The sequence below is a fragment of the Rana temporaria genome, chromosome 4 (genome assembly GCF_905171775.1).
Source record: "Rana temporaria chromosome 4, aRanTem1.1, whole genome shotgun sequence".
NCBI classification, from domain to species: Eukaryota; Metazoa; Chordata; class Amphibia; order Anura; family Ranidae; genus Rana; species Rana temporaria.
Genome location: NC_053492.1, coordinates 271,744,118 through 271,757,790, shown reverse-complemented (window position 1 = coordinate 271,757,790; position 13,673 = coordinate 271,744,118). Strand labels below are relative to the sequence as shown.

At 44.4% G+C, this 13,673-nt stretch overlaps 1 protein-coding gene across 1 annotated transcript in view; it reads left to right on the top strand.

Annotated features, from left to right (window-relative positions):
* The window catches only part of FAM162B (family with sequence similarity 162 member B), a 32,692-nt gene extending 23,720 nt beyond the window's left edge, over positions 1 to 8,972 (top strand). The window contains exon 4 of the mRNA XM_040350286.1: positions 8,728 to 8,972. Within this exon, the coding sequence (XP_040206220.1) occupies positions 8,728 to 8,811 (84 nt within the window). The 3' untranslated portion in view covers positions 8,812 to 8,972. The remainder of the gene's footprint in view (positions 1 to 8,727) is intronic.
* Positions 8,973 to 13,673: the final 4,701 nt, after the last annotated feature.

Here is a 13,673-nt window from a genome sequence, read left to right as displayed (position 1 = left end):
TGTACATAAGATAAAGATTACTAATCAATAGTATGCTTACATTCACGGTTCTTTGCGAAGACCTTGGAGGTGCACTCGAACGTGCTGTCTCATCCGCATCCACAGACTGGGACTGGCCTTCTCCCTCTTGTGTGGCTTGCTCACCTCCCTGCACTGCCTCTGTCTCATCACTGTTCTCCTCACACTCTGGGATGTTTGATGTACTACAATAAAAAGGAGGAACGTTACCTTACTATATGGATACCTACTTTTTTCACTTTCTAGATGGAACATCCAAAATGTCACTTACGATCTAACATCCATGACTTTGCTTAGGAAGGATAACATCTCATAGTAGATAGATTTTTTTTTTTTTGGTGGTAGCTCTGGAACCACTCACACACTCTGCCTCCTCCTTATAATCTCTGCGATAACGGTCTCTTAACCACTTAAGCCCCGGACCATTTTGTTGCTAAATGGCCAGGACAGGTTTTGCGATTCGGCACTGCGTCGCTTTAACAGACAATTGCGCGGTCGTGCGACGTGGCTCCCAAACAAAATTGGCGTCCTTTTTTCCCCACAAATAGAGCTTTCTTTTGGTGGTATTTGATCACCTCTGCGGTTTTTATTTTTTGCGCTATAAACAAAAATAGAGCGACAATTTTTTAAAAAAATGCAATATTTTTTACTTTTTGCTATAATAAATATCCCCCAAAAATATATATAAAAAAAAATATTTTCCTCAGTTTAGGCCGATACGTATTCTTCTACCTATTTTTGGTAAAAAAATCGCAATAAGCGTTTATCGATTGGTTTGCGCAAAATTTATAGCGTTTACAAAATAGGGGATAGTTTTATTGCATTTTTATTAATTTTTATTTTTTTACTACTAATGGCGGCGATCAGCGTTTTTTTTCGTGACTGCGACATTATGGCGGACAATTTTGACACATTTTTGGGACCATTGTCATTTTCACAGCAAAAAAAGCATTTAAATTGCATTGTTTATTGTGAAAATGACAGTTGCAGTTTGGGAGTTAACCACAGGGGGCGCTGTAGGAGTTGGGGTTCACCTAGTGTGTGTTTACAACTGTAGGGGGGTGTGGCTGTAGGACTGACGTCATCGATCGAGTCTCCCTATAAAAGGGATCACTCGATCGATGCAGCCGCCACAGTGAAGCACGGGGAAGCCGTGTTTACATACGGCTCTCCCCGTTCTTCAGCTCCGGGGAGCGATCGCGACAGGGCGGCTATAAACGAATAGCCGCGCCGTCGTCCCGGATTGCTCCCCGCGGGTTACCGACCGCCGCATGTACCGGAGGGGGTCCCGATCGGACCCCCGACCCGCGGAAAGGCGGGGACGTACATGTACGCCCATATGCCTGTACGTGCCATTCTGTGGACGTACATGTACATGCGGCGGTCGGGAACCGGTTAAAGAACGCCACCTTTTATTAATTTCCAATCCTGTAAACACACATTGAAAAATAAGATTTTAATTAAAGTGGGTAGGAAACAAAATGTAAAACCAATAGGACTCCATAGTCTGTGAAGGAGTCAGCATGCCCTTGCATATTCACAATATTAACCACTTCCCGCTCAAAGACGTCATAATTCTAGCACTCTAAATTTGTAACTTGTAAAAAAAAAAAATAAGCGACGCCTATGGAGAATTTTAAGTACTGACGTTTGGCGCCATTCCATGAGTGTGCGCAATTTTAAAGCGTGACATGTTAGGTATCTATTTACTCGGCGTAACTTCATCTTTTACATTATACAAAAAAATTGGGCTAACTTTTTATTGTTTTGTTATTTTTTAATTCACAAAACCTTTTTTTTTCCCCAAAAAAAGACGTTTGAAAAATGATTGCGCTAATACCGTGCGAGATATAAAGTTGCAATGACCGGCATTTTATTCCCTAGGGTGTCTGCTAAAAAAACATATATATTGTTTGGGGGTTATGAGTAAATTTCTAACCAAAAAAAATATGATTTTTGCATGTAGGAGAGAAGTGTCAAAATAGGCCCGGTATGGAAGTGGTTAATAGCACATAATGCTATCAACATATCCAGATGGACAGCAATATTTTGATGCTTAGGTCACGACAAACTGAGCGTGCAACAAGGACAGCAATATAGGGACAAAAATGATGTCTTTCTGGGACAAGGTGCGCACAAATTTACATTCATTAGTACAAACGGTAAATAAAAATACATACAAAGCAAAGTGGATTTTTTACGAAAGGCAAATCAACTTTGCACTAAGTGCAAACTACAAGCGGATTTATAGCAACTGCACTTCCAGTTCCATTTCATGTGCACTTTGCAACTTGCACTTGTGCAAAGTGAATTTGCCTTTAGTAAATAAGTGCCACATGCTTTGGCTCTGCTGCAGCGAGTGACTGAACAGTACATTACTCACATGTTTCCATAATCTCATGATTACAGAAAAACACTGACAAGAAAGCATGCTGCAGTTGGGCAACACTTACCACGTTGATGACACTGTTTGGGGCTCATGGTGGACCAATTTGGTGTCAAAAGTTTGTATATTTCCTCTCACAGGTGCTGTGTCTTAACCCTGTCGCTGTGGTCCCGACAGGTTGAGTCCCACAAAGCTGGCCTTTCATGGACCAGGTTAATGAGGTCCTCATGGGAGACATCTCTGGGCATGTTTCTTCTTGTTTCTCCTTGAGGATGATATCCTGGTGATGCACTTCCTATTGTCCAACTACTGCCTGGGTCATAGGTTAAGTTCATTTATTAAGAAAAAAAAAAAAATCTTCAAAACGGATGTTAACGGATCGGACGTTGACGGACATCATAATAACGTCCATTATTATAAGTTTTCACGGATTTGGACGTAGCCTTGGTACGTTCAAAAAAACGGATACGATCGGATACGGAGGTTAACGGATGGTCATCCGTTTGCCCATAGGAATGCATTGTTGTCCGTTGACAGATGGCATAAAAACGGATATGTGTGAATGAGGCCTTAAGGTGGCTATACACTTGTACAATCTACTTTAGATCTACCATCAAGGGCCTGCCTGATTTGATACACATTGAATAGATTGTTCAGGTGGGTCCTCCAATTGCAAGTGACATTTATATCTTTCTTTTCCCACACACATAGAGCTGGTATTTGATCACCACTAGTTTTTTTTTTTTTATATATATAAATGAAAATATACTGAAGATTCTGAAAAAACACTACTAAAAAATCAAATTTCTTTGTAATTTTAGGACAACATTTTTTCTGCTGCATGTCTTTGGTATAAACCAAACTGCAGTTTTGGGGACACTATATTATTGGGGACACTAGTATAGTTCTGATCGTGATCAAAATATTAATCACTACAGACACTATACTAGTAATGGCGGTGATCAGCGAGTTATAGTATGACTGGGATAGTGTAGCAGAAATCTAGTGCTAACTGACATTGGCTGGGAAGAACGTTAACTTAAGCCTCGTACACACAATCGTATTTTCCGCAGACAAAGCCTCAGACTTTTGTCCAAAGGACAGGGGCCAAAAACTTGTCTTGCATACAAACAGCAGACAATTGTCAGCCAAAAAACACGAATGTACGTGGTTTTTCAGCTCTTGAGCGCCACCCTTGGGCACCTTCTAATAATGTTGTGTTTGGTGAGCAGCGATTCCGAGCATGTGTGTTTGTACTTTGGAGTTTTGTCCGACAGACTTGTGTACGATTGGCAAATCCGACAACAGACTGTTGTTCACGGAAAATTTTAAAGCCTGCCATTCAACATTTGTCCACGGAAAATCCGACAACAATTATCCAATGGAGTGTACAAACGGCCAACAGCCTGTCATCACACAATTCCTGTCATAAAATCCGATTGTGTGTACGAGGCTTAACTGACAGTGAGATCGCTAGTGACACTAATACAGCATACTGTTCACTGTTCTAAAAGCACTGAGAAAGTATTAGAATCAGGGTGCAATCAAGAGGTAACTGTGGGCCAGATCCACAAAGCAGATGCGCCGACTTAACTCGAGATACGCGGCGTAATTGAAATTTGCGCCGCGCATATTTTTGTGCCTGATCCTCAAAACGAGTTACGCCTGAAATCTACTTATTTCCGTCCTACCTAAAAAAATTACACCGGCGCTTCTCCGAGCGCAAAATATGCTAGACACGCCGCTGTTTTGATAGGCAAAGATGCAAATGAGGGAGATAAGGCGATCCACAAAATTAAGTGTGTGCGGCATAGATTACGCCCTGTGCGCTTCTGTTAGCTTCATGGTGTAAAGTTACAATTTATAAAAGCAGCCCTAAATTTACACATGCCGTGTAAATGTCAGCTAAAGCAACACCATTAAGGAAGAGCTGAGCACACACACTTGCAGGACAACAATCTGTATGCCAACATGCCAGGGGCATCCATGCGCATATCTATACTAGTGACTTTAGTAACCCAGGGTACCCCCTCTTCTGAGGGAACAGCAGCCAGGAGACGCCTCGCAGAATGCATCTTTGCACAGTAAACACACACATTAATTATGTCAAAATGAGAATGCATGAATGCACACCACTGTGGTCCCTAGCACAGACACATCACATGCACATCTAATTGGATTAGATCCAAGTACCCCCCCAATGGTACTTGGGAGCAGTAACGCCCCGCCACGGCTCCAATTATGTCACTGTGCATTCATACACCATTCAGGGACCTGGGATCACTTCTCCCTGGTCCTGGGGATCCCTACTCCACCAAAACCGAGGGTGACACCCTTATTTAATCAGGAATGCCACCCCCACATTCATACATCATTCACACACATAAACCAAATCATAAATACAGTATAATAAAAATTTAAAAAATTTAAAAAAATAATAAAAATAAAAAAACAAAAGTAACCCCAAAACTTAATCTCGGCGGCGGGAGCTTCACCTGGGCCTGCCACGGGCACGGCCAACCAGGGGCCAACCAGGGGAGGCAGGGGAAGGAGGACCCTCTCCTGGTGACTGTCCTGTTGCTGGCCTGCCCTTCAAGGCCACTGCTATCCTATTCAGGCACACAGTCATGGCAGCCGTATTGGCCTGGACAACCCGGGTATTGTCCTGCACAGCCTGGGTCAGGGCACACACCTCCTGGGCCACGCCTGTTGTGGCGGTCTGCAGGTCGCAAATGCAGGTTATGACCGCCACGGAGTTTGTGGCCACATCAGTGAGTGAGTCCTTCATTCTGCCCAGGCTGTGCTCCATCTGGGTCATTGTCTGTTTTATCTGAGCTAGATTGCGGGTCTGCCGGGCATTGTCCCTCTGCAGACTGCCCGGCAGACGCTCGGCCACCCCCCTGGTCTCCTGGGTGGCCATCCTGGCTGGAGCTGAGGCTTGTGGCCTGGGAGGAGGGGAGAGAGAGACCCTTGTGGGTTGAGGCCTGTTGGGGGAGGAGTGGGAGGGGCTACCCCTGATGGTGGCCTGACTGCTGCCAACCTCAGGGGTAGCCTCATGGGTAAACAAATCTGAGGCCAAAAGGACTTCCCTGCCAATCTGCATATCTTCTTCCTCAGCCTCCACCCCCTCATCCTCCTCATGAGGGGAGGTGTGGCCACTCCCCTCCCCTGGGGAATCCTGCCCTTCTTGGGACTCCTCAGCAGCCTCTTGTCCAGGGGATGGTGCAGCAGCCTGGCCTGATGGGCCTGCAATCTCCTGGCCTGATGAGCCAGCAACCTCCTGGCCATCTGTGGAGGACACAAAACAATCACAGGTTTGAGGATCCACACACTTGGCACATCTTCCCTTCCCCCACCCACACATGCTAATCACCAGATAGAAAAACCCAAAACTTACCTGTCCTCACAGGAACATCTGATTGAAAGCCACGCAGGCCCACCACCTGCTGTGGGTGGAAACACCGGCCCACTGCCCATTCCTCCTCACTCAGCCTGATGGGTCCGCCTTCTTCCAGTGCCCGTGGCATGGGCATTGATCTTGGCCATCTTGTCACGGACCAGGCTCTTAAGATCATTTATCTTCTTTCGTATCCCACTGGTGGTCCTCAAATTCAAAAACAAACACGCAAAAAACAAACAGAAAATACACTCAAAAATAAAAATAAAAAAATACACTCAGAAAAAAACAAACAGAAAATACACTTAGGAAAAAACAACTACAACTACACTCTACTACTCCTCCAAAACATTTATCTCACACACAACTCACCAACAAACGACAGAGCAGAAGCAACTTGCTCTAGGAAGGGTAACACAGGGATATACTTTTGCAAGGGAAGTGTGTTTGTCTGGGGCTATTTATACACAGGGCGATCCTCAAACTAAGTAGGCTTGGCCTTTTTCCTATCTCACTAATTGCGCCGAGCAAAGTTCTGCACATGCCCAGTGAGGAGCAGATTCGTGCGCGCATGCGCAGTACGGCCGGACCTTCATTTGCATGGGGTCACGGCTCATTACAATGAAGCACGCCCACTTCCTTCCCACTTGCAAAAACCCCGCCTTACGTCTCGGAATTTAAGTTACACTTGCGCAATTTTGGACGCAAATGCGCTGTGGATACGGCACTTACGACACATAATTAGGGCGCCGTAACTTAAATGACATAAGTTTTGAGTAACTTAATTAGCGCCGCTGTTTGTGGATCTGGCCCTGTGTGCCTAACAAGTGTAATGTGTTCTACTTTTACTAACAGCTCTGTCTACTTTTCCTTCCTGAACTCAGAGCTGATTTAAGGGAGAAGAAACAGACAGATCACAGTCTGTGCACAGAGTTCTGTGTGTTTGTAAACACAAAACTCTGTGCTGTGATTGGCCACAGCCGATCAGCAGGTTTCAGCCATATATCATTGGCTGAAGTCTGCTGACAAACACAAGGGGGCAGATCCACGTAGCGCGGCGCATTAATGCGCCGGGCGTAGCGTATCTAAGATACACTACGCCGCTATAACTTACTTTTTTTTTGTTTGAATCCTCAACGAATTTGCGCCGTAAGTTACGGCGGCGTAGTGTATCTATTGCGGCGTAAGGGCGCGGAATTCAAATGGAAGTGATGGGTCGTGTTTTATGTAAATACATTGTGACCCGACGTAAACAGCGTTTTTTTTTAAACTGCGCATGCGCCTCCCGTGTGGGTATTCCAGTGCGCATGCTCGAAATTAACCCGGAACAAGTCAATGCTTACGACGGTGACGTCATTCTACGCAAATCCCTATTCGCGAACGACTTATGCAAACTAAGTAAAAAATTCTAAATTGTACGCGGGAACGACAGCCATACTTAACATTGAGTACGCCTCAGAACAGCAGCTTTAACTATACGCCGGAAAAAGCCGAACGCAAACGACGTAAAAAATGTGCCGGGCCGTCGTACGTTCGTGGATCGCCGTAACTAGCTAATTTGCATACTCGACGCAGATTGACAGGAACGCCACCTAGCGGCCGCCGAAAAATTGCAGCTTAGATCCGACGGCGCACTAAGACGTACGCCTGTCGGATCGATCCCAGATGCCGTCGTATCTTGTTTTGTGGATACAAAACAAAGATACGACGCAAGAAATTTAAAATTACGCCTTTTGTGGATCTGCCCCAAGCTGTATCCAATGACAGCATGGGTCAGCAGGGGACACGCACAGTCAAACCAGGTACGTGGCGTACAGGTTCATTATGGTGTCTGGCTGTGCCACTTGCTAGCAGTATATTTGCTGTTAGTGGGCCGCAAGCGTTTAAAGTGTTTGTAAACCTCAGACATGAAATATGAATTAAGCATATCCTTCTATAGTGTGTACTTGCCTCAATTAGGAGCATTAAGTGTAAGTTCTGTCTGCTGCTTTTTGATAAATAGTGTATTTTATATACGTCCATATAGATCAGACCAAAATGAGGGACAAATGAGGATTGCTAAAGAACATCAATTTGCTATTAGTAAAGTTCCACTTTAACCACTTAAGTACTGAAATGATTTGCCCCCTTAATGACAGGCCATTTTTTGCGATACGACATTACGTCGCTTTAACTGACAATTGCGCGGTCACACAACGTTGTACTCAAACTAAATGTGTCCTTTTTTCCCCACAAATAGAGTTTTCTTCTGGTGGTATTTGATCACCTCCGCATTTTTGTTGCGCTTTAAACAAAAAAAGAATGACAATTTTGAAAAAAAAAATAAATAATATTACTTTTTTTAAAAAGATTTCCCCCAAAAAATGAGTTTAGGCCAATATGTATTCTTCTACATATTTTTGGTAAAAGAAAAAAAAAAGTTGCAAAAAGTGTATATTGATTGGTTTCGCGCAAAAGTTATAGCTCCTACAAAATAGGAAATAGATTTATGCCATTTTATTTTTATTTACTTGTAATGGCATCGATCTGCAATTTTGATAGGGACTGGGACCTTGTGGCGGACAGACTGGACACTTTTGACACATTTTTGGGACCATTGACATTTATACAACAATCAGTGCTATAAAAATGCACTGATTACTGTGTAAATGTCACTGGCAGGGAAGGGGTAAACACCAGGGGACGATCAAGGGGTTAAATGTGTTCCTTGTGAGGTGCTTCTAACGTGTGGGGCGGATGGGACTGACTAGAGGAGGAGAGAGATTGCTGTTCCTAATCATTGCCAGAATGGGGATCTGACTGTTTACATTGACAGAACCCCCATTCTGGCATTAACCAGGAACAAAAAGGCAGATGAGAAAATGCTGAGAAAATTCCTAATTCAAAAATATTCAAGTATTATTTATGTGTGTTATATGTTTTTCAGGCTGCCGCACGTCACGAGTCATTAACAAGTCTGAACTTAGCAAAGAAAGAAATGTGGCGTAGAGAAGCAGAAAAGAAGAAATGAACCCATTCAGCAGATTCAAATAAATGGATACATTACATGGACAATTATACTTTCATCATAAGCTTGTTTGTTTCCACAGAGTAATAGTTTTCCAGCTGTGATTGTTTCCACTGCCTTTCCCCTTGCCCCCTCACCCCTTAAAATAAACACACTTACAATCATTAGGTTGCATAGGGCACGACCACAGCTTTATTAAAATCCAACACATAATATGTGAACACTAGGGTTGAGCGAACCCGAACCCGAATAATTGGAAAAAGTTTGGGTCCGGGATCGGAGTTCGGGAAAAAAAAATGCGCGGAGGTCCCCGCAAATTCAATAACCAGACCCTTTAGGTCTGGATATTAAGGGGAAGCCCGCCGTCAATTAAAAAAAAAAAAATGACGTGCGGTTCCCCCTAAATATCCATAACCAGACCCTTCAGGTCTGGTATGGATATTAAGGGGAACCCCGCCGTCAATTTAAAACAAAAATGACGTGCGGTTCCCCCTTAATATCCATAACCAGACCCGTTATCCGAGCACGTTGACCTGGCCGGCCGCAGAAAAGAGGGGGGGACAGAGTGCGGCCCCCCCTCCCCTGAACCGCACCAGGCCACAAGCCCTCAACATGGGGAGGATGTCCCCATGTTGATGGGGACAAGGGTCTCATCCCCACAACCCTTGCCTGGTGTTTGTGGGGGTATGCGAGCGGGAGGCTTATCAGAATCTGGAAGACCCCTTTAACAAAGGGGACCCCCAGATCCTGACCCCCACCCCTGTGTGAAATGGTAATGGGGTACACTGTACCCCTACCATTTCACAAAGGAAGTGTAAAGTCTTGTAAAAAAAAAAAAAACACACACACACACACCGTATAATAAAGTCCTTTATTAATAAAAAAAAAAAAAGAAAAAAAACTCCAGCGGTGATAATCCACTCGTTCCCGGCTTCCTGCTTCAACGTTGTCCTGATCCTGCGACGGCTGCGGGTGATCTCCAGCGATGAGAAGATCCAGCGACGGGTGATCTCCGCTCCAGCGATGAGAAGATCCATTCATCTGAAGCGCAGCATCCCCGACCTCCTCTCACCGCTGGACACAGCCCAGCAAATGACGCGCTGAAGCTGTGACATTACTTATATAGAGGAGGCAGGGCCACCCGTCACGTGAACCCGCACCCTCTGACGTACCCTCTGCTACGTCACTGGGGACTTACCCAGTGACGTAGCAGAGGGTACGTCAAAGGTTGCGGGTCACGTGATGGGCTGTGTCCAGCGGTGAGAGGAGGTCGGGGATGCTGCGCTCCGGATGAATGGATCTTCTCATCGCTGGAGCGGAGATCACCCGGCCGTCGCTCGATCTTCTCATCGCTGGAGCTCACCCACAGCCGTCGCAGGATCAGGACAACGTTGGAGCAGGAAGCTGGGAACGAGTAGATTATCACCGCTGGAGTTTTTTTCTTTTTTTTTTTTATTAATAAAGGACTTTATTCTACGGTGTGTGTGTGTGTTTTTTTTTACAAGACTTTACACTTCCTTCGTGAAATGGTAGGGGTACCCCATTACCATTTCACACAGGGGGGGGGTCAGGATCTGGGGGTCCCCTTTGTTAAGGGGGTCTTCCAGATTCTGATAAGCCTCCCGCCCGCATACCCCCACAACCACCGGGCAAGGGTTGTGGGGATGAGACCCTTGTCCCCATCAACATGGGGACATCCTCCCCATGTTGAGGGCATGTGGCCTGGTGCGGTTCAGGAGAGGGGGAGCCGCACTCTTTTCTGCGGCCGGCCAGGTCAACGTGCTCGGATAACGGGTCTGGTTATGGATATTTAGGGGGAACCGCACGTCATTTTTGTTTTAAATTGACGGCGGGGTTCCCCTTAATATCCATACCAGACCTAAAGGGTCTGGTTATTGAATTTGCGGGGACCTCCGCGCATTTTTTTTTTCTAAAAGTCTGTGTCCTATTGACTACAATGGGGTTCGAAGTTTTTTTTTAAGTTCGGGTTTGGACCCGAACATCCAGGTGTCCGCTCAACTCTAGTGAACACTTTTCAACCGGTGCCAGTCACAGTTGTACTTTGAGCACGCAATTCCAAAAGGGGGCCTGTCCTTACCATAAGTGCTGGACAGGCCACCTACTTCCAATTTCCATCAAGCACATAGCCCATTACATACACTTTTATGCTGGCAAGGTCAAGAAACCACAGCAAGCTGTGACATACCATAGAAATAAGGGGCGGGAGGGTGGGCAGCTCTTTCAACCACGTTCCTCAAATGACCCAGAATTCCCTGGGGCAATACTTTTCTGAGCTCAGGCCCAGCCCATGCCCCATAGAACAACCAATCCTTGGTGACCACTCAGCCACCTTGTCCTGCACCTGGCCATGCCCCCATCAGTCAAGGCTCTCTTTCCCTCAGGGGGCCCAAGAGGCCATCAGTCTCATGTAACATGTCTCCATTCACACTTGTAGCATGTCCTCAGTTTCTGACCATCGGTTGCAGTATTTCAACACTAGTCTGGTTTCTACCTTTATAGGAGAACTAAGGGCTCATTCATATGAGCTTTGGTCTCTAAAGAGCGATTCACTTTCAGGTTTTTCTTCAGAAAGCATTTGACAAGTGCCAAGGAAGCGTAATATCACTTCTCCACCAGCTGCTTTAACCCTTTTATCACAAAACTAGTTCTATGCAACCAGTGTCTCCATTCACTTGAAATGGCAAAAGGGGGCATCATTTCTGCCAGGGCCACAAATCAAAGCATCACGGCTGCTACATGTGTTCCCCCCTGACGGCTACCTTTGCACCTAAAAGGGGGTGACAGTTGGGGGAGGTAAATGAGAGGTTTAATAATGGGGTTTTACCGACCCTCAACATATGGTCTGGACAAGCCCTAAGGCCCTGTACACACGATCAGTTCATCCGATGAGAACGGTCCGAAGGACCATTTTCATCGGTTCACTGACGAAGCAGACTGATGGTCTGATGTGCCTACACACCATCAGTTAAAAAAACGATCGAGTCCAACGCGGTGACGTAAAACAAAACGAATTGCTGAGAAAAATGAAGTTCAATTTTTCCAAGCATGCGTCGACTTGGTTCTGAGCATGCATGGATTTTAAACCGATGCTTTTGTGTACTAACCGTCGGTTTGGACCGATCGGTTAGGCGTCCATCGGTTGAATTTTAAAGCAAATTCAAAATTTTGCGACCGAAGGATAACGGACCGATGGGGCCCACACGCGGTCGGTTTGGACCGATGAAACTGAACTTCAGTCCGTTTTCATTGGTTTGGTCCGACCGTGTGTACAAGGCCTTAGACCCCTTTCACACTGAGGTGCTATGCAGGCGCTATAATGCTAAAAATAGCACCTGCAAAGTGCCCTAAAAGAGGGCTTTCACACTGGAGCGGTGCGCTAGCAGGATGGTAAAAAAAAGTCCTGCTAGAAGCATCTTTGGAGCGGTGAAGGAGCGGTGTGTATACCGCTCCTCCACCGGTCCTGCCCATTGAAATGAATGGGCAACGCGGCTATACCGCCGTCAAAGCGCCGCTGCAGCGGCACTTTGCGGGTGGTTTTAACCCTTTTTCAGCCGCTAGCGGGGGTTAAAAGCACCCAGGCAATGGCCGAATAGCGGCACAAAATTGACGGTAAAGCACCGCTAAAAATAGCGCCATTTTACCGCCGCCGCAACCACCGTCCCAATGTGAAAGGGGTATTAGGGAGAAAATAATTACTTATGCTAAAGGCATGAAAAGCTTTCTATAGACACTTCAATTTATGTGCCATCTACAGTATTTGTATGTAGTCATGTCATTGTACCCTTGTACAGCTGTATTTACTGTATACATTATATCTTCCTGACTCTTAGAAATGTGCAATTCGTTTCGTTCCAAATTAGCTTTTTAACGAATTTCGACAAATTCGTTAATTTAGAAACATAAGAATTAACAAAAAGCCATTTAACACATTTTTCCAAATATTCGTAAATTCGAATATTAATAAATTCGAATATTTGAAAATCCGTAAATTAGAAATTTGGAAATTCGTAGATTCAAAATTCAAAAACCCGAAAATTCTAAAATCTGAATTAATAACTAACTATTAAATTATAGGTATTGGAATTTCCTTTCAAAGTTGGCTGTTATGTCGCGTACACAAGATCAGACATTCCAACAACAAAACCATGGATTTTTTTCCGACGGAATGTTGGCTCAAACTTGTCTTGCATACACACGGTCACACAAATGTTGTCGGAAATTCCGAACAATAAGAACGCGGTGAAGTACAACACTACAACAAGCCGAGAAAATAAAGTTCAGAGATTCGGAGCATCTGTCAAATTGGATTCAAACATGCATAACATTTTTGTGCGTCAGAATTGCATACAGACGATCGGAATTTTCGACAAGCACTTTTGTTGTCGGAAAAATTGAGAACCAGCTCTTAAACATTTGTTGTTGGAAATTCTGACATCAAATGTCGGATGGAGCATACACACGGTCGGATTTTCCGACAACAAGCTCACATAGAACATTTGTTGTCGGAAATTGACAAACTTAACAAATTTATCTGAAGTTACAAATTTTTGTAAACAACGAATGCTGTATCTAAACAAATGGAATGTAACGAATTATTAATAATAAATAACAATAATAATAAAAACGTTTTATTATTATTATTTACTGTATTATTAATTTGATCAGTTCCATTTATTTAAATGTGGCATTCGTTATTTCGGATAATACGTACCTTTGAATAAATTGGTATTCGTTACGTTCACTAACTGCCAAATTTGAAAGGAAATTCCAATACCTGTAATTTAATAGTTTGTTGTTATTATTAGTTAGTTAGTTAGTTATTGTTTAACATTTTCGTATTTTCG